General features: G+C 39.0%; 1 protein-coding gene across 23 annotated transcripts in view; it reads right to left on the bottom strand.

Annotated features, from left to right (window-relative positions):
• CELF1 (CUGBP Elav-like family member 1) overlaps positions 1-22,694 on the bottom strand; it is a 67,279-nt gene that overhangs the window by 30,127 nt on the left and 14,458 nt on the right. For 9 of the 23 annotated variants that reach the window (XM_074543140.1, XM_074543145.1, XM_074543144.1 and 6 more), the window contains 7 exons: positions 20,513-20,539; positions 6,484-6,671; positions 5,652-5,734; positions 5,198-5,246; positions 1,042-1,176; positions 766-845; positions 211-372 (listed from right to left, as the gene is read on the bottom strand). In XM_074543140.1, coding sequence (XP_074399241.1) covers positions 211-372; positions 766-845; positions 1,042-1,176; positions 5,198-5,246; positions 5,652-5,734; positions 6,484-6,661 — 687 coding nt within the window. In that variant the 5' untranslated portion in view covers positions 6,662-6,671; positions 20,513-20,539. Of the gene's footprint in view, positions 1-210; positions 373-765; positions 846-1,041; positions 1,177-5,197; positions 5,247-5,651; positions 5,735-6,483; positions 6,672-8,667; positions 9,415-20,498; positions 20,540-22,694 lie in introns of those variants that run through there. The other 14 variants (XM_074543147.1, XM_074543146.1, XM_074543143.1 and 11 more) reach the window with 8 other exon arrangements.

Below are 22,694 nucleotides of genomic sequence, written 5' to 3' on the forward strand. Positions count from 1 at the left end.
CTCTGACTGGGGCTGAAATCCTCCTATAAAAGTATCCCAACTAGATGAGAGCACATAACACGATTTCAGCCTTCTGATACACAAAATGGGGATTAAGAACCCAGCTGCTATCTTCCAGGAGCCTTCTAAAAATGAATATATTAAACACTGCAAGACAGTCAGACACTCCAATTCCTGAAGAGATGAAAAGAACCCAAATCAGAAACTCACTGCTAAGTACTGGGGTCCAAGTGTGTTCAGACCAGCCAGGTTTCCCCATATTGAGGCAGCACTGATCTGTTGCATTTGTTGCTGAAGTTGCTGAGCAATTCGTTTCTGCTCTTTGTCCTTCTGTGTGTCTGCAAATTTTACAACAATGGGAGAAGAGCAACCCTGCAAATAGCAATTCAAACAATTACATACTTGCTATCCCCAGCAGTCACAAAAATAATGAATTAAGACCCAGTCATTGGAATCATTCCCCTCCTCCTCTATGCATAGATACAGACATATATATTATATATATATTCAAACAGAAACTTTCATCAAAGGTTCAAAATCTTGTTTGCTTTTAATTCTGTTTTGTATTTTAGTATTTTCTTTGCAGATGAATCTTCTATCTCCAACTCTAAAAATAGAGCAAAACAAACACAAGAGGTCCAGGAGCAGTTTTTGTGAAGAAACACAGAACTGTACTTGTCCTTCTCTCTGCTCTCTAGTGCCTGAAACTCCATAGTGACTGCCTGACAATTACACCTGCTCCTGACACCCATTAACTTGTTTTACCTCCATGGTTTGTGCTTGGTGCATTGCTTTGATTGCTGTTTGTGCCATGGCTCTTGTTGTAAAAGTCACAAATGCACAACCTGGGGAAAGAACAAAAAGGAATCAAGTTGTTCACTACCTCCACAATTATTGGGATGAATACAGGAAAGAAAATGCTTACTGGGTAGGGAGGAGGTGTAGGTGGGAATCACAGAAAAAGCTCAAATGCCAGGCTGAGTTGCAAAAGGCAGCATCCAGCATCCTCAAACTGCCAAAAAAGCTTCTTGCTTTGCTTACCTCGGCTCAGGCCGTCGGGGCCCCGTAATATCCTGCATTCTTCAATCTGTCCAAAGGGGGAGAACATCACTCGAATGTCATTTTCATTGCACTTCTTGGATATCATTCCAATAAACAACTTCCTATCTTCTACTGCTAAGGAAGCAAAAGATAAAGAGTATTACCAGCAAATATGTGCTTACTAGATCTTAGGACTTCTCTGTTAACAGCAGTTATTTCCCTTGTATTTAGGATATGTGCTTATCAATCCAGATTCCTGGTAATGGACTGTGTCTTTAGTTCAACAGGATGCATATGAGGTACTTCAATTAACCTGACAGATGTTTTATGATTTTATGTTTATGATTTGCTGATTATTTTTAGCCTGTTAAGTCTGTGAACAACAGACATGTTAAAAAAGGAAGAAAAAAAGTATGTCAGATTCAGTACTTCCCTGTATCTCTTCAGTTCTAGGTGAGGCAAGGCTTGAATGTGGTTTATTGTACTACTTTCATTGTCTTTCCTCTGCTTATTCTATCTTTAGACTACCAACATATACCTAACTGCACATAAACAAGCAAGTGAACTGTAGAAAACTTCTTTTCAGCCTCATGTCAATCACCTAAATTTAGATATGCCAATTTCCTCATGCTCCTCTCTCAACAGTGGAAGCAACAGCAGTTGCTAAAACTGAACACTTTTACTTCTGTTAGTGATAGGCCCATTCTGATTGCATCAAAAGCACAAAAATAACACCTCAAATCAAACCATGGACTGTGTGGTACTGTTTCTTGGCTCTAAATACTGGTGCTATTAGATATATTAGAGTTGAAGAATACCTTTCAGTGGGCAGACCATTTAAAATAACTGGTTCAGAAAGGCATTTCCCTTCATTTTTCAGTTAGTTGTTACTAATGTCAGCTAAAGGTCACTTGAGTGAGTGGGGTACATCTAAATTCAGAGCAGATTTTTATACTCTTGATTGACTTATTTAAGGATGCTGATCACCTCTGAAACACCTCCTTTTAAAGGATGAAGTGAATTATTCATAATATCACTTGAAAATATAAAACAACATTCATCACAATATAAAATGATGAATACTCCAGCACATTTTGAAGCTTCAAAAAAGTCTTCTCCTGTAGGGGACTGAATATATGTATTGTTATGGAGAGAGTCCCTGTAAGATCTGTGTGGGTCCTAGTTACTCCAAATGAGCTACAGCTGCCAAGTCCTTAGTTGGGCAGCAGCTTTAGCTCGTGAAGGTAACTGGAATAAATAGGGGTGGGTCGAGAGCCCACGAGGAACCCCTGAGAAGACACACGAAGGACTGTGCTGCAGAGAACAACAGCTTGGTGCAGTATGGGACTTGAGAAATATGAATACAACAAGAATACAACAACTGGTGACCACGACGTGATGAAGAACACACAGCCAAACATTGAGAGAAGGTATGGGACCCCCTGATATTGTAGAAGAAAGGACAGCTGAGAGCTGTGGCAGCCAGAGAGCTGGGACTTCAGAATATCATATGGCCTTTGAATTAAGGAGCTGTAACAGCAGAAAGCTGTGAGAATATGGCCCTAAGGAAAAGAGCCTTGGAACATCTAGGGATTTGTATGTATCTAAGACAGCTGAGATGTGTGGCAGCCTGAGAGCTGGGACTGTATGTGTATTGTAATTGTATAATTGTTAAAAGAAAAGGGGGGAAATATGGGGGCCTGAATATATATATTGTTATGGAGAGAGTCCCTTCTAAGATCTATGTATGTGGGTCCTAGTTACTCCAAATGAGCTACAGCTGCCAAGTCCTTAGTTGGGCAGCAGCTGTAGCTCGTGAAGGTAACTGGAATAAATAGGGGTGGGTCGAGAGCCCAAGAGGAGCCCCTGAGAAGATACATGAAGGACTGTGCTGCAGAGAACAACAGCTTAGTACAGTATGAGACTTGAGAAATATGAATACAACATTCTCCTATTCAATGTTATAGTGAAGGGAAACCAACTTACTTGTTGAGTCTTCTATGATGCTGGAAAGGAAGACACCAAACTATTCCAGCAGACATGACTTTAATTGGCCATTAAATCTTAATGTTGCACCCAATTAATTTTCTGGTCTTAGAGCAGAAAGCTGCTTTCAAATCCTTTTAGCAGACCATTTTAGTTCCAAGAGATCCAGAATCCCTTGTCTTGGTGGCAAGTTCAAATACTCTCATAACTAATACTTTATTATTTCTTATTTATTGTTGTCACCTTCACTTTTTATTAACATTCAAGAGTTAAATAATAGCCTCAGAAATAACATCCTAAAATTCCACTGAATACTTTTTTAAACTTTCCATTATTTTCCCAGGATATTTGTATGTGTGTTTCTATGTAATGTAAGGTCATTTTAAGTTTAGAGAACCTATTCTGTTCTCCTCCCAAAAATACTTCACAAGAATGACTCCTTTCTAGATATATTTACACAGGAACGTGTCCTGTATACCCATGGAGGAATCTGCAGATGGAATTACTCCTACTATATGTCACCCATACATTCCATCTTTTATTTTTCTATTATATTAAGGGGTAAATGTTCTCAAACCAGGACTATCTTCTCCATGATGCAACACAAACTACTGCAAATAGAAGAAATGAAGAAACTAAATACTGCAAATGAAGAAACTAAAATTTGGTTGAGCCTAGAAAGGCTGAAACTATAGGATACTAAATGCTTTCTTTGCTTAGGTTGCAGCAATACAGATACACACATATTTGAACATCTGTGTATGTAGGTACATAAAGGAAAGGCATTTCTCACAAGGAAATGCATGGATAAATGATCGTTTACCCAGTGGTAGATGAGAAACTCTTAATCCATTTGAAGAAATTCTTAATCCATCTGAAATGGCCCATGTGCAGAAATATTCAGTTTTTCTTCTCTACTGAACTGCTGTTAATTCTCAACCTCTCTTGTATGCTACAAGAAGTATTTTTGATTCCCACCCCAGCTGCAACAGACTTTGCTTCACATTGGATGAACACATAAAAAAGCATTTCTAGATTTCATAAAATCATAGAATAGATTGGTGTAGAAAGGACCTTAAAGATCACCTAGTTCCTCTGACTAGACCAGGCTGCTTAAAGCCCCATCCAGACAAGTCCTGAACATCTCCAAGGATGGGGCACCCACAGTTCCTCTGGGTAATGTGTTCCCATGTTTCACCATCCTCACAGTATGGAATTTCTTCATAAAATCTAATCTAAATCTCTTTCAGTTTAATACTGTGATCCCTTGTGCTACCACTATACTCCTAGATAAACAATCCCTCCACATCCTCCTTGTAGGCTCCCTTCAGGTACTGGCAGGCTGCTAAAAGGTCTCCCTGGGGCCTTCTCTTCTTCAGGTGGAACAACCCCAACTCTCTCAGCCTGTCCTCAAAGGGGAGGTGTCCGTCCCTAGGATATCTTGATGGCCCCTTCCCTGAACATACTTCCCAGGTCCATGTCTTATGCTGGAGGCCTAAGAGCTGGATGCAGTGCAATAGATAGGGTCTTACAACAGCAGAGGGAGAACCACTCCTCAACCTGTTATGCCTCCTTTAGCTACAGCCCAGGATATGACTGGTTTTCTGTGTGCACACTGCATGTTTATATCCATTTTTTAGCTACCAAGTCCTCCTCAGGGCTGCTCTCAATTGACTCATCACTCAGCCTGTATCCATGTTTGCAGCACCTTGGCCTTGCTGAACTTCATGAGGTCAACACAGGCCCACCTCTCCAGTCTGTCAAGGCTCCTCTGGATTGCTTCCTTTCCCTCTAGGGTATCAACCACAGCACTCAGCTTGACATCACCAATAAGCTTGCTGAGGATGCACTCAATCCCACTGCCCATGTCCCCAACAAAGATTTAAACCACCTTAGTACAAAGAAGAACTCACTGGATGTTTCCCTAACTGACAACATGGTTCTACCACAAGCAGCAGCAAGAGAGATACTCTGAGTCATGGAATTTGAGAGATACCACTCACACTACCTATTATTTAAAAACACACCTTTCTGATTTCACTTTTTTTCTTTTAAAAAAACAGGCATCCAATTCAAGACTTCATCAAAAGCTGTTAAGCAAAAGGGAAATCCTCAGGTTTACTGACTGGCCCAAATGATGACACCAAACTGGGACTTTAGTAAAGCTTACCATTACTCTTTTCGCTGTCAGCTGGTTTCATCTGGATAGGATGGTGCATCTGAAATGTAAAAAGATTATTTAATCCCAGATTACATCCACTTCATACTATATGGAATACATCCCATAACAATTGTGAAAGAAAGAAATTATAGCTTAAATTGCCTCAAGAGAGGTGCATATGTAACACTGCAAAATTCCAAGAAAAGGCTTTCCTAATTATATGCCATCATTCCTCCTCAGAGTATTATAAAAGCCATTTCCACCCACTTCACTGCCATATCATTCTTTTAAATACTCTAAAATTCCCATAAGTTCTGCTATTATATAGACCTCATAACACTGATCTTTTGAATAGGTTTTTTACAACATTATTTCAGGGCAACATAATGTGTTTGTGCTTCAGTGGTGCTGGAGCTCAGAGAAACAAGACAGAGTTGTGAAGAAAGCAGGGCTCTGCTCTTACCCCTGGGAGGATCTTCATGTTGTGAAGAGCATTCTGTGCTTCTAGTGCAGCTTTACGGGTATAAAATGTAACAAAACAGCACCCTGCAATTGAAACAAAATGTTAACGAGGAATGAACACCCAATCTTAGAGCGCTGTACAGAAATTGCAAGCCCAACTTCATACTTCCAATGCAAAATGTATGATGAGAAGAGGTTAGGTGCTGGAACAGGTAGGTGCTACTGTTTGTGAAAGTTTAAGAAAGATTTCCAAGTGTAATAAAATAGAATATGTTCAGAACTAACCCAACCTCCCATTAAAACAAGTGGATATATCTGTTGGCTACTTCATTTTCAAACTCAATTATTTCCTTGTACCAAAACCCTACCTACCTTCATAGGAAATATTGCATATAACCAAACTGCAAATGCAGGCACAAAAATTAGTAATATTTGCAAGTATTTGATTAACACAAATGACCAAAACCCCAATTTCATATTTATCTGAAATTGTGTCCCATTCAGCCACATTTTGATCATATGACATCATCACAGTGATGCTCTGGAGCAACACAGAATTACTGGATGTTCTGCTCTGCAATTATAATTCGTACTCCTCAAGCATCTCCATCACTGCTGAGCTCTAGATTTTTCTGAGCTCAGCTAATGACTGGATCACAGTTCAAGTATAATTAGATAAACACACTCAAAGGTTTTATAAAGTCTGGGCTTGCATGCATATCTGGTCCCACAGAGCTCTACAGGGCTGTTTGAATAAGCATACAGCTAAGACTGCAACTATGTGAAAGTGGCTGAAATCCCAAGTCTCACAAGAGAAGTACAGAAGTTCTCACCTTTGCTTTGAGGAGGGTTTTGGCTCCTGTCCCGCAAGACATTGATTTCATAGACAGCACCATACTGTTCAAAAAGTTCTCTGAGATCCTTCTCACACCAGCTCCGTGGGACTTGACCCACAAACATTTTGATAGCATCTAGATCAGGTTGGTCTGGGTGATCCAGTGTGCCATTCATTTTCTTTGCACTAAGAAAAACCAAACCAAAAAATTCTGGTTTATATCTTACTACAAATTCTAAACAAAAGCATGCCTATGGCAAAATTAAAGAAAAATTAATTTTCTACACATATATAAATATGTATGATGAAAATATACATATAAAAAGGAACTCTTGCACATTCCCAGTATGCATACCAGAGTACACTCACATTTATGGGCAAGCTATGTACTTTGAAATGAAACACACTCTACACAGCTGTTTAAAACTCTGTTCCCATAATGCAGTCAACATCTGGGATTCAGGATACAAATCTGCTGAGGTAACTGAAAACTAACACTAGCTCAGCCATGTAAAAAGAAACCAGAACTTAAAGGAACCTAAGCTCAGTCTACCTACAATCTACCAAAGTTATCAGTAACTACTGAAAATGAGAGAATGTTATGACTACATTTTTACATGAGACTAATTGTAACTGTTTCCCAAGGTGAAGATCCATCTTAAAACAGAGAAACAGAATAAACTGATCCAATGGTAAGTTTCTTTAAAGGTTTACAAGGAAGTACTTCTTTGTGAAACCAGGAAGCTTTCAACAATAATTGGCAAAAAACGAGACTTAATTTGTACATGAAAAGGCTGGGATTGGACAATCCAATTAGTCACAGACTGAATCAGGTTCAATAATGTCAGGGTTCTAACAGAGAAAAAAAAAAAAAGTAACTTCTTAGACTACAACAACACGGAAGTTTCAAGTATGGGAATCCTCAATAGGTTCCAAGGTATTCTGTCTAGCCATATGAGCAGTTTACACCCTATTAATAAAAGTTGTGTTATGCTCCACCCAGCCAGCTGACAAGTCCCTCACTGCTCCCTGTATTGACTCCTCATTATTTGTTAGGTGCAGTGTGATGTCTGTTATCAGTACCCCCAGCCCTGTACACCAGAGCACCCCTCCCTGCAGAAGTCTGACTGTAACAACACCCTACTGCAGCTATAGTGACTAATTGGTTAAAACTGCTGACCAATCCCGGCATAATCTAGAAAGGACATGGGGAGTGGAACAGCAACTATACAATGATTCCCCCCACCCCCAAACTCTTTGCTGAAGGTGGTCTTCTTCCAGAGCAGTCAGTTCTCTTCATCTCTGCTTTGCTCCTTTGAAGACAGTTTGAATGGCTTTTTAACTGCACGATAGTAAACAGTATTCCTCACTGTCCCTCTGAAATCGCATTTCTCCCTGAAAAGAATTTTTAAAAAATCCAAGCCCAGTACTGTTTAGTATTTTTCCCCATCAATACACTGCTGTTCAGAACCTAAGGAAAAAAATGAATGTTAGGGAAAGCTCATAATTTTATAGCTGTATGAACAGACTTCAAAAACAACAAAGCTTCTTACTAGAAGGGAAGAGAATAATCATAAATGCTTTCACTCCTCTTCACCTTTCCACTCAGAAAGGGTCAGCACCTCTCCAAATAGCCAAGGGAAACAACACCCTTTACAAACATGTAAACTGCCTCTTTTTCATTTCAGTTAAGAACAACTGGAAATTGTTTATCCTATCCAATAATAATTTTCAGCCTTGCCCTCCATGGGTAGCTTCAAGAGCACAAGATGGCTCCTGTTAACTGGGCAACTCTTAATATGACCTCAACAGTATTCAAGGAATATTTTACTCCTAATTAAAAGGTTTAGTCTGGAGTTATTAATAGGGAAGAACAGAAACAGTTCTTCCACAAGTGATTTCAACAATCCATGTTATAATATCAGTACCTGTAGCATACAATAAGCAGTGTCATCAAACAGCTTTATTCCTCCTTAGTCCTTATCACCACAATTATCAGACCATTTTCCCCCCATCTTCAAACCAACATCAATCTTCCATGACCACTAGGATTTCTTCAAGAAAACAAACTGCAGGCTGTCCTATCTCTCCTTCCTGTCCCCCTCTGTCCCAACAGACAGCAGGGCCTTGAGACAGCAATTCCAGCTATCATTTTAGTTAGACATGAAGAGAAAATACTTACACAGGGCTTGCATTCAAGGAGCAATGGTCCACCATCATCTCTGGGAGGAAATCCAACTTGAACGCGGCCATCACCTCAGTCTCCGACAAACTCTTAACACTAAATCAATGTACTGCCTAACCCCCCAACAACACCACTTCCAAAAGTCCTGCAGGTCTTAACACTCAGCCACACAAAAAACACTCAAACCACAGAAACAGAAGCTCAGGGAGACCAGCAATAGACACCACAGAAACAGGCTGGACTGGGAAAGGGACATGGAATCCCAGATTAAAAAGGGGATGTGACCATGTGAAGGGAGGCTCAGCTTAGTACACAATGAAAATGCTGATGCACTAGGCTTGTTTTGTGCAATTTTCCCTGGCGAAGCAGTACTGAGTGCACTGTCAGATAAACAGAGTGTCAGATCCATGAAGATAGCAATGGGTAACAGAGCAGAAAGAATACAAACTCCAGTCTTTCCACCCCCAACTAACTCCTTGTCTCCCAAAATGGCAAACCAAGGCCTTGAAGTTCAGACAAGCACTTTCCAAATCAGCAATACTGAGGTGTGAAGTCAAGAGGTTTCTTCACCATAAACATTTTTAATAGCTGATTTCACTCTCTTCCCCTTGTGCTTTACTATTGACACTCTCAACTTCTATGGCACAAAACGCTAATTACAATTTTTCTCCAAATCTGCCATAAAAAAGGTCAGATTATTCAAAAATTCCTTAACAACCACAGAACATCAAAACCGAATCATTTTATAGAAGTAAAACATACATTGTTCTGGAAACAATACTTTGTCTAAAAATCCAGATATACAGCGTCTATAAATGACCAAGAAAGGGAAAAAACTCAGTGATTTACAGAAAACCATTTTATAGTCTTTGAGAACACTGATCAGAACACCCCAGCTGCTTCATCATTAAAACAGATATAGCACGTTGATCAAGGAACCGAGATGCATCTATATACGCAATGCAGGTTTCTTGTTAAATCTCCAATACCCAAACTAATGGGGAGATAATGTGGATAAAACTGGATACACTGTGAAATGCAGGAAAATTTGACTGAGTGGAGTGAGTGCCTCAGTGCAGAGGCAGCTGAGTGTGTTGGAGCACTCCAGGAGGAATGGTTAATTGGAGTCTAACATGAGACCAGCAACCCTTATATATGGTTGTTATAACCACAAAATAACCTCTCAGAGCATCAAGGACTGCATGCTGGAGCAGCTGTGATCACATCTTTCTCCTCTGTCAATGGCTGCAATGGGTACTTGCAGTTATTCTGACTGGCCAGTATACATAGGTTTATTTAAGCTTGCACAGTTACAGTATGTCAATTGGTTTTTTTCATAAATAATGTTTCCAACCCCTGAAAAAATTTTTTAAAAGAGAACTTTTCTTATCTTTTGCTAGCAGTGAGGTTAATTTAAAGGAGCTAGGCCTTGTAATACAAAGAGATATGCATACACTGCAAAATAAGAGAGGACATACATTTCTCACACATCAGATATTCAACAGTAACTACTTCATGCATGCTCTTACTATGTGATAAATGCAAGAAAGCATTCTCTTTAAAGAAAAAGGTGTAAGCTATCTGCTAAGCACCATTGTTAAGAACATGCAAATAGGCATTAGGGAGCACAGGTCAATTTTTCAGCTTTCAATAAATGAAATTGCTCTGTCTACCTTTAGACACATATTACAGGCTTCCCACTTGAAAAATGCCATGTTGAGTAAAGTCCATCATATCAATAATATTCAAATGTTAAAATGATCCTAGAGCCCATTTCACGCATTTGTCTAAAATGAGACTGCAGAGAAAAACTTTTCAGGTTTATGTGATTAGAACAGATTACAGGGTGTGATTCCTGTAGGAGATGAATCTATAGACCAACACTGTAAATCCTGGCCCTATCCAGGAAGACCAGAACTCATTCCTTCTGGTCTTTCATTCATCTTTAGCTTTTTACATCAGCCAGTAAAATGCCTCAGCTGCCATGCTCACTGTAGGTTCCATGAAAGACAATGCTGGCAACACATTGTCTAGAAAATGGGTTTTAAAAATGTTACCGAGATTGATTAGAAATGTTACTGAGATTGATTCACTGAAGAAAATCACTACACCATTACAATTTGATCCTATGCCCACCCTATCCCACATCCCTCTGCTCCTCAAAATCAAGGTTCTATCTTCTTGTTCCATTAAGACAAAACTGCAATGCTATAGGCACAATTTGTTGGAAAGGAAGCATTAATACTAGAATGGTGAATAAATACCTGAAGATATGTTAGCCAAGACTCAGTGTCTCTGGGTGCCATACTTCTGAAGTAATGATGGCAACTTCAGTGACAAAACAGTGTACAAGCGGGTTTGGTTTAGTGTTATTTAGCTGAAGGCTTCAAGCTAGTGAAATTAAAAGACTTACAGACTTCACTTGTGAAAATATCAAAAGGAGTGGAAAAACATGGTATTTCACTGCACAGAAATAAGAATTAAATTAGGAAAAAGAATTTCTTTGAAATTAGAAAAACACAAAAGTTATCCTAACCATTTCTCACAAACAAAGAAAAATAAGGGAGCTAAACACACTTATTTTTTGCTCAGATGTCAAATTCCTGCTGGCTTCCAGATCCATTCTTTGACTGTTTCTATTCAAAAGACAACAGAAACAATGTCTGAAATTCCAAGCTCCATGGATTGCAGCTACACATTTAAATGCTGTGCTCATCTGACAATATGAACATTAATAAACTTCTATGTACTATACATTAGATCTCAATTTTTACACTTCTGAAGCCCTAGATGATGCTGCAGAATGTGACATTATATGTGCTCCCTCAGAGACTGCAGAGTACAAACATTGAAAGTTTTTCGCTTTTTAAATTTACAGAATTACATCATATCCTAGGGCAAAAAAAAATTGTGAAAATTCACCACAAAACCGAAAATCTTCTATCATATTTTCTTTCCTAAGAAAGCCTAGTTTTAATGAGTAATTAACTCTGAAAGCTGAAGATAATACCACCTTTTATTTGATACATTCTGTACTCAGACAGCATACACAAATCTGAAGCTGAGGGACTACTGGCATGGTGAGAGCAAGCTATGGGAAAGGATGTAGGCTATGGGGAAATCAGACACTGTGAAGCTCTGAAGGAGACAGGTCCTAGAATAAACTTCCCCTTGTATTATCTGTGCATATCCAGATTCTTACAGTGCTGCTGAATTGCAGTTTTGTTTTTACACTGATAGCCTCTAGGTTACATGCATCAAAATACAGCAGTTGCTTGTCAATATTTTGTTTCATTGTTGATCGTGTAAGCATGTGGTCAGAATGTTTTCTGCTTGTGTTGAAATCCAAACTGTCTCCCCATGCCTCACTGGGTACAAAAAGCCCCTTACCTAGTTGCCAAAACTGCAGTTTCTTCCTCTGCCAATCTCTTTGACTGTTATGCACTGTGGGTACACAAATCTGACACATTGAGAATATTGAATTTACCATCAAAATACATGAAGTTTTTGGGCTGCCTACAATTCAGATTTAATTAACTGAAGAACATTTTATTGATGTGAACTTTGGTAGAAGTTCCCAGAAGATGGTGAAAAGGGATAGGAGGGGAAGACAACTGACTTTACCTTGGAAATACCAAAGTTTTGTGGTGCTCCCTCTTATGCATTTATCTGAGAACAGATAAATGAGATATAGATGCAGATGAATTTTTACAAATCAGGTAAATAAATTTAATTCTAAAAATAGATCCTACTATAAGCTTTTTTCCCCCCTCCCCTTCCTCAAAATATTTCTGGGGAAAAATATTTGAGGTACATCAATACATTCCTGACCTACTTCTCTGGCTTGTGAATGAAGTCCTGTAGCTCCTACTTCAATTAACTCTGTGAAAGCTCAAAAGGAATGAATTATGAACTTCCGTCTGACTGAAGAATCCCCAGGACTCCCAGCTCTCTGCCAGCAGATGAAACAGCAAGTCACCCAGTTCTTCTGGCTTGCAGAATGAGGCTTTCTCTGCCTAAGTACTCTTAGAAAGAGAAAAATGAAACAGCAGCTAAACATACCCTTTTTGATAGTAAAGAAAAATTGTAGCAGTAAATGATAGAAAATTTATTTTGAAAAGTTAGGGATTTTTTTTCTTGAAAAAGGAGATGAAACTTTGCAGTGAAGTGAGGAAATTTGTTATTCTAATTAATTCTAAACAGTGAAGCTTATAAAAAGACAGACAAGAAACACACACAGGTACATTTTTCTCTCAAATTATGGGCCTCCTCAAATACATATGATTATCTTTTCTTCCTGCTATACAACATACACTTCACACAGAATCTCTGTGAATGGCAATGATAGGCCTAGATCATACCAAAGAGTGGGAATTTGCCTATGCATTTGTGTTAGGACAAAACAAACCAAACTATGTAAAAAAAAAAAAAAAAAAAAAAAAAAAAAAAGAATTGTCCTGTTAAAAGCTACTCAAGAACTGAACTTGATGTAAATGCTCATTAAAACATCTGCACTATATTCAATTGCTTTAGTAAGTAACAGTAAATCCTCCCCAAAAGGTCCCCCAACACCACAAACTACACAACCAAAAAACCCAAACCCCACACCTCTGGACTTGAGGAAATGTGACAGCACAGACAGCAACCAGTATATACACTTTCCTTTCTTTTTATAATGCCTTGCAATTGCTTTCACAATGCCACCACACAACTGATGAACAAATTCAATCTGTGATATACTCAATATCTGGCTCACTCCTGAGGACAACTTACACCAACTGGCAGACAGCAGCTCTGCAATATGAGAGCTTATCTACCAGGAACCAGGTTACAAACATCTGTCCAAATCTGAGAAACCAAAAAAAACCCACTCCAAACTGCAACTGAGTCCTGCTCTGCCAGTGGCTGCTACTGACAGCAATTTTAAATGTGTCTAATGAGAACTTGGAAGAAGCGGAATTACCATTCTTAGGACCCTCTTATAACACATGCATGAAGTCCACAAAGTTTAAGGAAGTGGCCTACAAACTTTTCCTCTCATTTTCTGATACACAGCCTCTTCACCTGCTTGCCTGTAAGGGGATGCAGGATTGTGCTGTGAATATCCTGATGGGGCTGTGGCTATTGGAATTCTGCGATGTGAGCAGCCCACAGCTCTGCAGACAATGATCTGCTGCTCTAGGACAGAACAGCTGCATGATGCTACCCTGAGTTTTACTTTCTTAGAGCACAGCTGAGAGCTAAGACAGCAGCAAGAGGTTGCTAACCCAGTGCTTGATTCGCTGCAGCTGTGTCTGCTGCTTCAGTGATGATGCTACGAAGGCTTGCACAGGCATTACCAAAGAGAGAAAAATGGAATAGCCTGGTCATGAGACTGCCTCCTGACAGGGACCTAAAACATCCATCTCTGACCATAAAATTTCTCATTACCCTATTGTCAATATGGAGTATGAAAGCTGACAGCCTTCACACCTTCACAGCATTACCTTGAGGTATATCCAATTATTCCTTCCAGAACCTGTACCTATTTTTTTTTTTTTTTTTTACAAAAAAAAAGTCCAAAGAATTTCAAATACCTCAGTCTGCTACAGTGCAATGTACAGAGTGATAAAAAACTTCATATATATAAATATATATATAATATATTCATATATATAAATAGTATATGTGGATTTTTCCAAAGGCATACAGTGGGCACTCACCCTGCTTTCAAGGACATTATTGTGCAGCACAAGGACAGTAGACTAATACATTAGCTCAGTGAAATAAGGAAAAATATGCCTATATGTACGTAAAATCTTCAAATTAAGACAATTAAACACCAAAGAGAATACGAAGTTTCTAGGAAACTATCTCCATATACCCGTTCCCCAACAATTACATACGTACGTTCATCTTCATAGAAATATAAGAAGAGGTACCTGGATTGTTTTCTTTACCTTATATTGTAATATATTTTCTTTTGCTAGCTTACATTGTGTAATTAAAGTTCTCAATTGTTACCTTCAGAACAGTAATCTGAAATTTATGTTACATTTCTGTCTTTCCCTGATACATTTTGTTTATTTTGCATATTTCTGTGTCTTTTTCAGACTACGGGAATGCAGAGAGAGTTTTGAATGCAAATCGTAGTTGTGAATTTAAAACTAAGGCACAGGACACAGGAAAACTTACTGTGATGCAAAAAAGACAATAAAAGCCTGGCTGAGAAGACACTGTATTAAAGGTACCAGACACAAAGCATATAAGAAAACAAACTGCTAAAAGACCAAATAATAAATCTGAAGCAATTAATGCAGGAAAACCCCTTAAAGAACCAATACCTGTAGAAGAGACAACAACAAGCCTTAATGCAGGTTCCTTAGAAAAATTAATTTTGTCAAATCACAGGCAAGGAGAAAACATCACATACTTAACCCTCTTTGCAAGACATTTTACAATTAATAATTGATATTAGGAAAAAGCATTGATGCATCCCAGGGCAATTGCTTTTAAAGCAGACATGTACAGGTTTCTTCCCCTCATTCTGGTGTAGTAGTTCTAGTATACTAAAGACATTAAAGCTCTTTATCCTTACCTTTAGATTCTGGTTTGTTTTGTTTGTTTGGTTTTTTTTTTAATAAGTATATGTGGAATGTCTATTTCAGGTACTGCTTAAGCCCTACAATAAGGATTGTAAAGAAAATATCACTTTAAATTTGTATTTTTTTAAGATACCCAAACATTCCAGTAGTTTGCTTTTGAGCAGCATTTTTAATTTTTCTAATCACATTGCTAGAACATAAAAATTCTTACACTTTGCAAGAGACAAAAAACTATGGAAACCTTAAATATCTAAGAGAGATCGGAAAAACCTGTAGACACTTTGGCACTGCAGACAGAAAAAACTTCTTGAGAAAGTAGGAAAAGTGGCTTGGTCACAACAATAGTAAGAGGAAATGAAGGCAGCTGTATGACACAGGAGACAAAGCAGGAAATGAGTATAAGAGGAGAGGACACACATTTCTACCCTGTGGAAGGACAGGGGACAGGATGCAACAATTTAGGCAGTGGCAAGGTTTGAGTTTTCCCCTCCCGCCCAATGAGTTTTTGCTTATTGACTGAATTCAGACCCTAAGACAGAAATACAGAAGGCATATCACACTTACACTTCAATGCTCAAATCTTTACTGAGAGAGAATAAGAATAATGCTTGGAAGCAATCTTGTGCTGAAGGCAAGGTACAGATTCCATTTAAGACTGTCCTTGCTCTCTTTCTCCTAAATGTTGCCTCTGAGTTTGGTTTGGTTTTGCTTTTTTCCTTTTTAAGATGGATATAGCTGAAGGTAAACTCCTGGCCATCTTTTCGTGCAAGAAACAATCCTGCAAGCAATTCTATGGAACAGAAAACTTTGTTTCAACTTTTTTTACCTTGTCAATACAAACACAGTACCTACAAATCTGGTTTCAGATACTCCTGCATTTTTCTGTCCTCTTCTGTACGACATGAATCTGAAGCTCTGTACTTAGTCAAAAAAATACACTGGAAAAAAACGTTTTGCAATCTCTATAGTATTCACCAGATTTTTAAGGACTCTTAAATCTACACATTTTAGGACAGTCTTCTGACACTGAAACAGAGCCAGAAGTTATTCCTCTAGTAAGGAGCTGGAAATCCAGTCATTCTTGGAAAGCTCTCAATACTCTGCTTGTCCTCAAGCCAAACATGCCGTAAAGCATTACAGCAGGCAAGGCAACTACATTTACACAGAGAAGGCTGCGTGGTTGCATATTGGGCCCAGGGGGAGCAACAGAACCAGCTGTACAATTCCAAGACAATACCATGTACAAAGATTGTTATATTTTTATATTATTTATATTAACCTGCAGGAGGAGAATCTCTGAATCAAAAAACACTTTTAAGTTTATGGCAAGCAACACATTTTGTGGATATGTAAACTACAACCTTAAAGTAAGAACTGGCCAAAGTCACTTTATTTTACTTAAGAAATGTAATACGTTATCTTAACTCAAAGGAACAAACTACAAATTATTATTCTCCTTGCTGAAATGTCTTATAAGAATAAAAGTTTTAAATGTGTCTAAGAATAGCACTTAGACACATTTAAAATCTTTTCTGATAGTCTTTTTTTTCTTCTTCTGAGTTTCAAGAGCCCTTTTGGACTAAAAGCAACAAGTCTCAAGTTTCAGTGTCCTTTGCGGCCACCAGAACAGTTGGACAAGCCATTTTGAAGAGTCCTTTAATCTCAAATTGTTTTTATGAATAGCACCAGATACAAACAAAAATCAGTTAATATTATACTACAAAAATAGTAGTACTTTTGTACTATTATCTCTCTCATTTCATTTTATTCAAAGGAAAGCTTTTTGTTGCATGTTACCCAAAGAAAGTTGAAATGTAGCCTAGACAGGGGCTCTCAGTTGACTGGGAGGGTCCAGTTGACTGGAAGTTAGCAAATGTTACACTCCATTTACATGAAGGGTTAAAAGGAGGATCTGGAGAACCACAGGCCTGTGATCCTGACCTCTGGGATGGGGAAGGTCATGGAGCTGATCATCCTGAGTGCCATTACACAACATGCACAGAACAAGCAGGGGATCAGGCCCAGCCAGTAGGGGTTTCTGAAAGGCAGGTCCTACTTGACCAACCTGATCTCCTATGTCAAGTGTTGAGTGGATGAGGGAAAGGCTTGTGATGTTGTCTACCTGAACTTCAGTAAAGCCTTTGAGTCTGTTTCCCACAGCATCCTCCTGGACAGGGTGACTTTCCATGATGTGAATGGGTGTACTGTTTGCTGGGTAAAAGCTGACTGGAGTGCTAGGCCCAGAGAGTGGTGGTGATCGCAGTTACATCCAGCTGATGGCTGGTCACCAGTGGTGATCCCCAGGGCTCAGCACTGTTTAATCTCTTTATCAATGATCTGAGTGAAGGGATCAATTGCATCCTCAGCAAGTGCGCAGGCAACACCAAGCTGTGTGGGAGTGTTGATCTGCCAGAGGATAGGAAAGCTCTGCAGAGAGATCAGGGTAGGCTGGATCCACAGACTGAGGCCAAGTGTGTGCAGCTCAACAAGGCCCAGTGTCAGGTCCTGCCCTTGGGTCACAACAACCCCAAGCAGCGCTACAGGCCGGGGAAAGTGGGGCTGGAAGGCTGCCCAGCAGAGCAGGGCCTAGGAAGCTGGCTGACAGCAGCTGAAAGTGAGCCAGCAGTGCCCAGGTGCCCAGGAAGGCCAATGGCATCCTGGCCTGGATCAACAACAGTGTGGCCAGCAGGACCAGGGCAGTGACTGTACTTGCCACTGGTGAGGCCACACCTCAAGAGCTGCACCCAGTTTTAGGCCCCTGACTACAAGGACACCAAAGGCTGGAGCACATCCAGAGAAGGGCAGTGGAGCTAATGAAAGGTCTGGAGCACAAGTCTTACAGGGGGAACTTGAACGAGCTAGGATTGTTCAGCCTGAAGAAGAGGAGGATGAAGGGAGACTTCTCTTTACAACTACCCAAAAGGACGGATGTTGTACTGAGGTAGCGGTCAGTCTTTCCTCCCAAGTAACAAAACCACACAAAAAGGCCTCAAGTCACACCAGAAGAAGTTTAGACTGGATATTAGGAAAAATTTCTTCACTGAAAGTGTTGTCAAGTATTGGAACAGGCTGCCCAGAGAAGTGTTACAATCTCCATCCCTGGAGGTACTTGAAAAATGTGTAGATGTGGGGCTTAGGGATAGGTTTAGTGACAGACTTGGCAGTGTTAGGTTAATGGTTGAACTCTGTCATGGCATCATGTCAAGAGTCTAGTCTCTGTCTAGACTCTAGCCATGGAATCATTAAGGTTGGAGAAGACTCTTAAGATGACAATCTACAATCTTTTAATGCCCATTTTTATCTCCATGCCAAAGATTTCCATTTTGGAAGGGGCTCATATCTCATATGCAGAAGTTTTACTTGAACACAGACATGTTTCAGCATGGTACATGTGTATATGACAAGAGTCAATACAGAGGTAGAACTGACTCCTTATCTTAAAGCAAAGCTGAGTCCTCCTTATTTTTATTCTCTGTACCAGACCAGAAGCAGAATGCCATCAGTTTTATTCTGATGTATATCTCTGTATATTCTGATATATATCTCTGTAGTGTGGACCATGATGAGATGTTTCATACTGGAACATATACAAACAATTTTATATACCTTTATTAGATGTTCAAAAAAAGACTCCATCCTCTTCCATTTGGTCACCTTTCTTATTCACATTTAGGCAGATGAATTCAACTTTGCTCTTAAGATGAGAAACCATGGATCTTGCACCAAATCAAAGTGACTTATTTTCATCAACCACAAACGTGGTGATTATCTTGCTATTTAAATATCTGATTGTTTTGTTATTTAAGTAATCCAAATATATTGATTCTGGATCTGGGTGGAAAATCCCACGAGTTTGAAAAACTAGGCCAAATCAGTTTAGTCTGTCTCAAAAGATGCAAATTCTTCAGAAAAGAGACACAAAAATAATGATCAGTATTCTCTCTTGCCAGTCTTCTGTATGGTCCTAATGGACAGCAAAGGAGCAGGAAGCACAAAGTACAGAGCATCAGACATTAGAAAAGAAGTTGAGTGTTTTGCAATGCACACAGTGGCTGGAGACAAATGTCCTCAAACTGGTACTTCCAGACACAGAGGTCAGTCACCAATTCTCTAAAAAATCACTTGAAAATGAAGGTGATCCTGGATTTCTTAAACCAACTTTGGATCTTTCTACCCTGATGAGTAACATATGGAGAGACAGGATATCCTGCACTTTAAAGACGATTTGTTTTTCTCTCTGATATAGACATAACCAAATCCTTCCCAATATATTTATGAAAACAGTGGCAAATGTCTGTCCATAGCAGAAAACAACTCTTTCCTCAAGACAATATAAAAACCTAATTCTCTCTGGTTGTCTACAGACCAAAACACACCTTAAATATTTCTGTCATAGCAGAGGTAATTCATGGGAAGAAACATCACCAAATTTCAGTTGTGGTGATACTGATAGTGTTACTTAACACAGCATTTACAGGTCAATTGTCTCAGAAGTGAACTGAAGCTCTTGAGGTGCACAGTACAAACAGTCTGATACGTTCTTTTGTACTCCTCTGACCACACAGTAAATTATTCCAACTTCCCAAAACCAGAGAAACAACTAGATCACAGAAGAGCTTTTTACTGGGTTGTCAAGCTGACTCTGTCTATAATGCAAGCTACCATGAGAACCAAACATAACCAAAGGAGACAGCACTAAACTCTCAGCTGGAAACTGAGAAGGGGCAATTGTCTCAGCTGACACATGAAACTACACCCTTACTGAACTTCTAGCACGAAGAAAATTGCATCAAAAGATCCTCACATTTGACTCCATGCATTTTCATACTGGACTACGTTCCTGTTCTACTGCACATAATCAAATTTGTCACAGTCCAGGAGTTGTTCCGTTAATACTCACCTTCAGGGTTTCATGTACTACAGAATACTGCAGATTTGTTCTGGTCAAGAACTTACTATGAAGACATGCATTTCTACTTTGCAGTTATGTTTCTAAAATTATTAAATTACAGATGGAGTTAAAGATGCCTATTGACTCAGTACTCACAGCCCTGAACTGTTAACACTCCCAACCCCCTTTGGCAGTACAAAGACAGGAAACTGCAGAGTTTAAGGTTCAGGGAGCACTGCTCACTGCAGTGGAAAATGACTGCTTTCATCACTGAATGTAAAAACATCTCTCTAAACCTTTATAAGGAAGCTCTACTATGCAACTGAGGGATACAAACTGTAGCTGGTTCATACCTGCAGCTACGCACCTCCGTCCAGCTGTTCCAGTCTTCACTCTAAAAGATAAGGAAAAACACACATTGAGGACTCCAGAATTAACATCAGATAATAACAAGCATTATGTGAACTCTACCTGGTAAAGCACTGAGGACAGGGAAAGTAAGAATATTTCTAATAACAGAACTCATCATGAGGTGGTAACAACCCTCAATAGCATCAAAACTGGAGCTTCATATTTCAAATATACAGGGTAAATGAAAGGGTGCACAAAAACGGACTGCAAACACAACCTGGCTGAAAACAGAAGGCTCAGAGCTTCCTAGCAATGTTCAGTGGACTTATGCCACCTCTCTGGCCTTTTGGCTGTCACAACAGCAGCAGCTACCAACAACAGTAGCCACAATCCTAAACTCCTATATGACGTTATTTTGACAGCTGCAGCACTAACAGATGACCATGAACCTGCGGAGGGGAACTCGAATGTATGACTGCATAAATGGAAATGTCTCAAAAAGTGCTGAATTAGGGAACACAGAATTGAACAACACAAGGAAAAAATGTTATTTCTACATCTTAAGCAAATCATCAGCCAGGAACCATACAGATTTTCTGTACTAGCACCTCATATCTAGGGGATGCTACTTCATGATTCAAAGTTCTTTTTTTGCAAACTCAGTAACAGATGCTCAATACAAGCTAGTCTGTACTTAAAAACAAACTCGGGGTTCTTCATTTGTGAGGTTTCTTGACTTTTTCCCCCCTCAAATAATTTCTTCTCTGCCTCCTCCTGGGTTATTCTGCAGAACTACACTCATGTCAGTCTAGCAGTATTTACAGAAAATTCAAATCTATTTACTTATCTATAGTTACCAAACTAAAACCTGCATCCACCAGCAAGCAGAATTATACAAGGCTATCTGAGCCCCCACGTTTTGACTGGTTTGCAGGCCCCTACTTAACCTTTGTTCTACATTTTTTTTAGTAAGCAAGAATAAGCGAGCCACATCCTCTTCTAACTTGCCATGTCATATACTTGGTTATATATCACAAGTACTCATGCCCTCTTTTTCAAAGGGAGATCTCTTGAGACATTTCAATTCTTCTAAATTCTTCCCATTTGTTCAATTTATTTAATAAAGTACTAAAGCTTCTAAAGGAATAAAGGATCCTAAAAACAAAAACAAAATTAATTTCCTTATAATATTTGTTGAAAACAAAACCCAAACTATGAATCCCGACAAACTTAATGCAGTTATCTGAAATGCGTATTTTCAAAATTATGAATTTTTCCTAAAATATTACTCAAAACTGACTATTGTTCAGAGAACATTTTGCATATTTATTTTTGTTCTGTTTCACAACAACATTCTGGATTATGAAGCTCCAATTAATGATTGAGGCAAATGTTACCTTAAGACAGTTCTTCCACCGGAGCCAGATTCCTCTGCTTTTCTGAAGTTAATTACAAAATATCTCTTTATGGCCAAAAAAAGGGTCTTAGATTCCTGCTAACAGATCTTCTTCATGCCTAGCTTCCAATGTCTTCAAAACAACATGTACCATAAATTTTTTGCTTGTATGCTAAGTTATATTCCTTAGATAATCATCTTTCAGATAAAATGAAATATACAGTTACTTGATCTTTTGAATGCTTAAGAATATCTATATAAGCAACTTTTTGATGTTAAAAAGAAGACCTTCACGTTGCACATGTAACTGTAACACTCTAGTGAATTAATTAAAAAACTTCAAAGAAACCAAAAGTGCAGCTAAAATACCCAGAGGAACCCATAACTCTTGGATACCTTTGGGAAAAAATACACTTCACTGAATCAAAGGCAAAATCCAAGACAATAAAAACTTCAAAAACCAAGCAGCAAATCTGTAACCACCTGTAGAAAGCCTGGGAGAGTGCTAGTAAATCACAAATTGTTTTAGTATGGTTTATTTAATTGCATGCAGAACATAAATACACTGAATAATTTATCCAATTTATCCAATAATTTATCCTTTGGGCCAGACAAACCTGGCCCAAAGGCCACAGAATCTGACAACTGTGTTTGTTCTCAGGAAAAGCTGGATCTTGGATCCCTCAGACTAAGGTATATACATACACACAGCTGGGTGCTGCTAGCCATGTGTGCAGCATGGTCACTTCTGTAATTAACTGACGGGGCAGTAAGCCCTTGTGCAAAGTAGGTTCTCCCCAGC

This window comes from Zonotrichia albicollis, chromosome 6 (assembly GCF_047830755.1).
Source record: "Zonotrichia albicollis isolate bZonAlb1 chromosome 6, bZonAlb1.hap1, whole genome shotgun sequence".
Taxonomy (NCBI): Eukaryota; Metazoa; Chordata; class Aves; order Passeriformes; family Passerellidae; genus Zonotrichia; species Zonotrichia albicollis.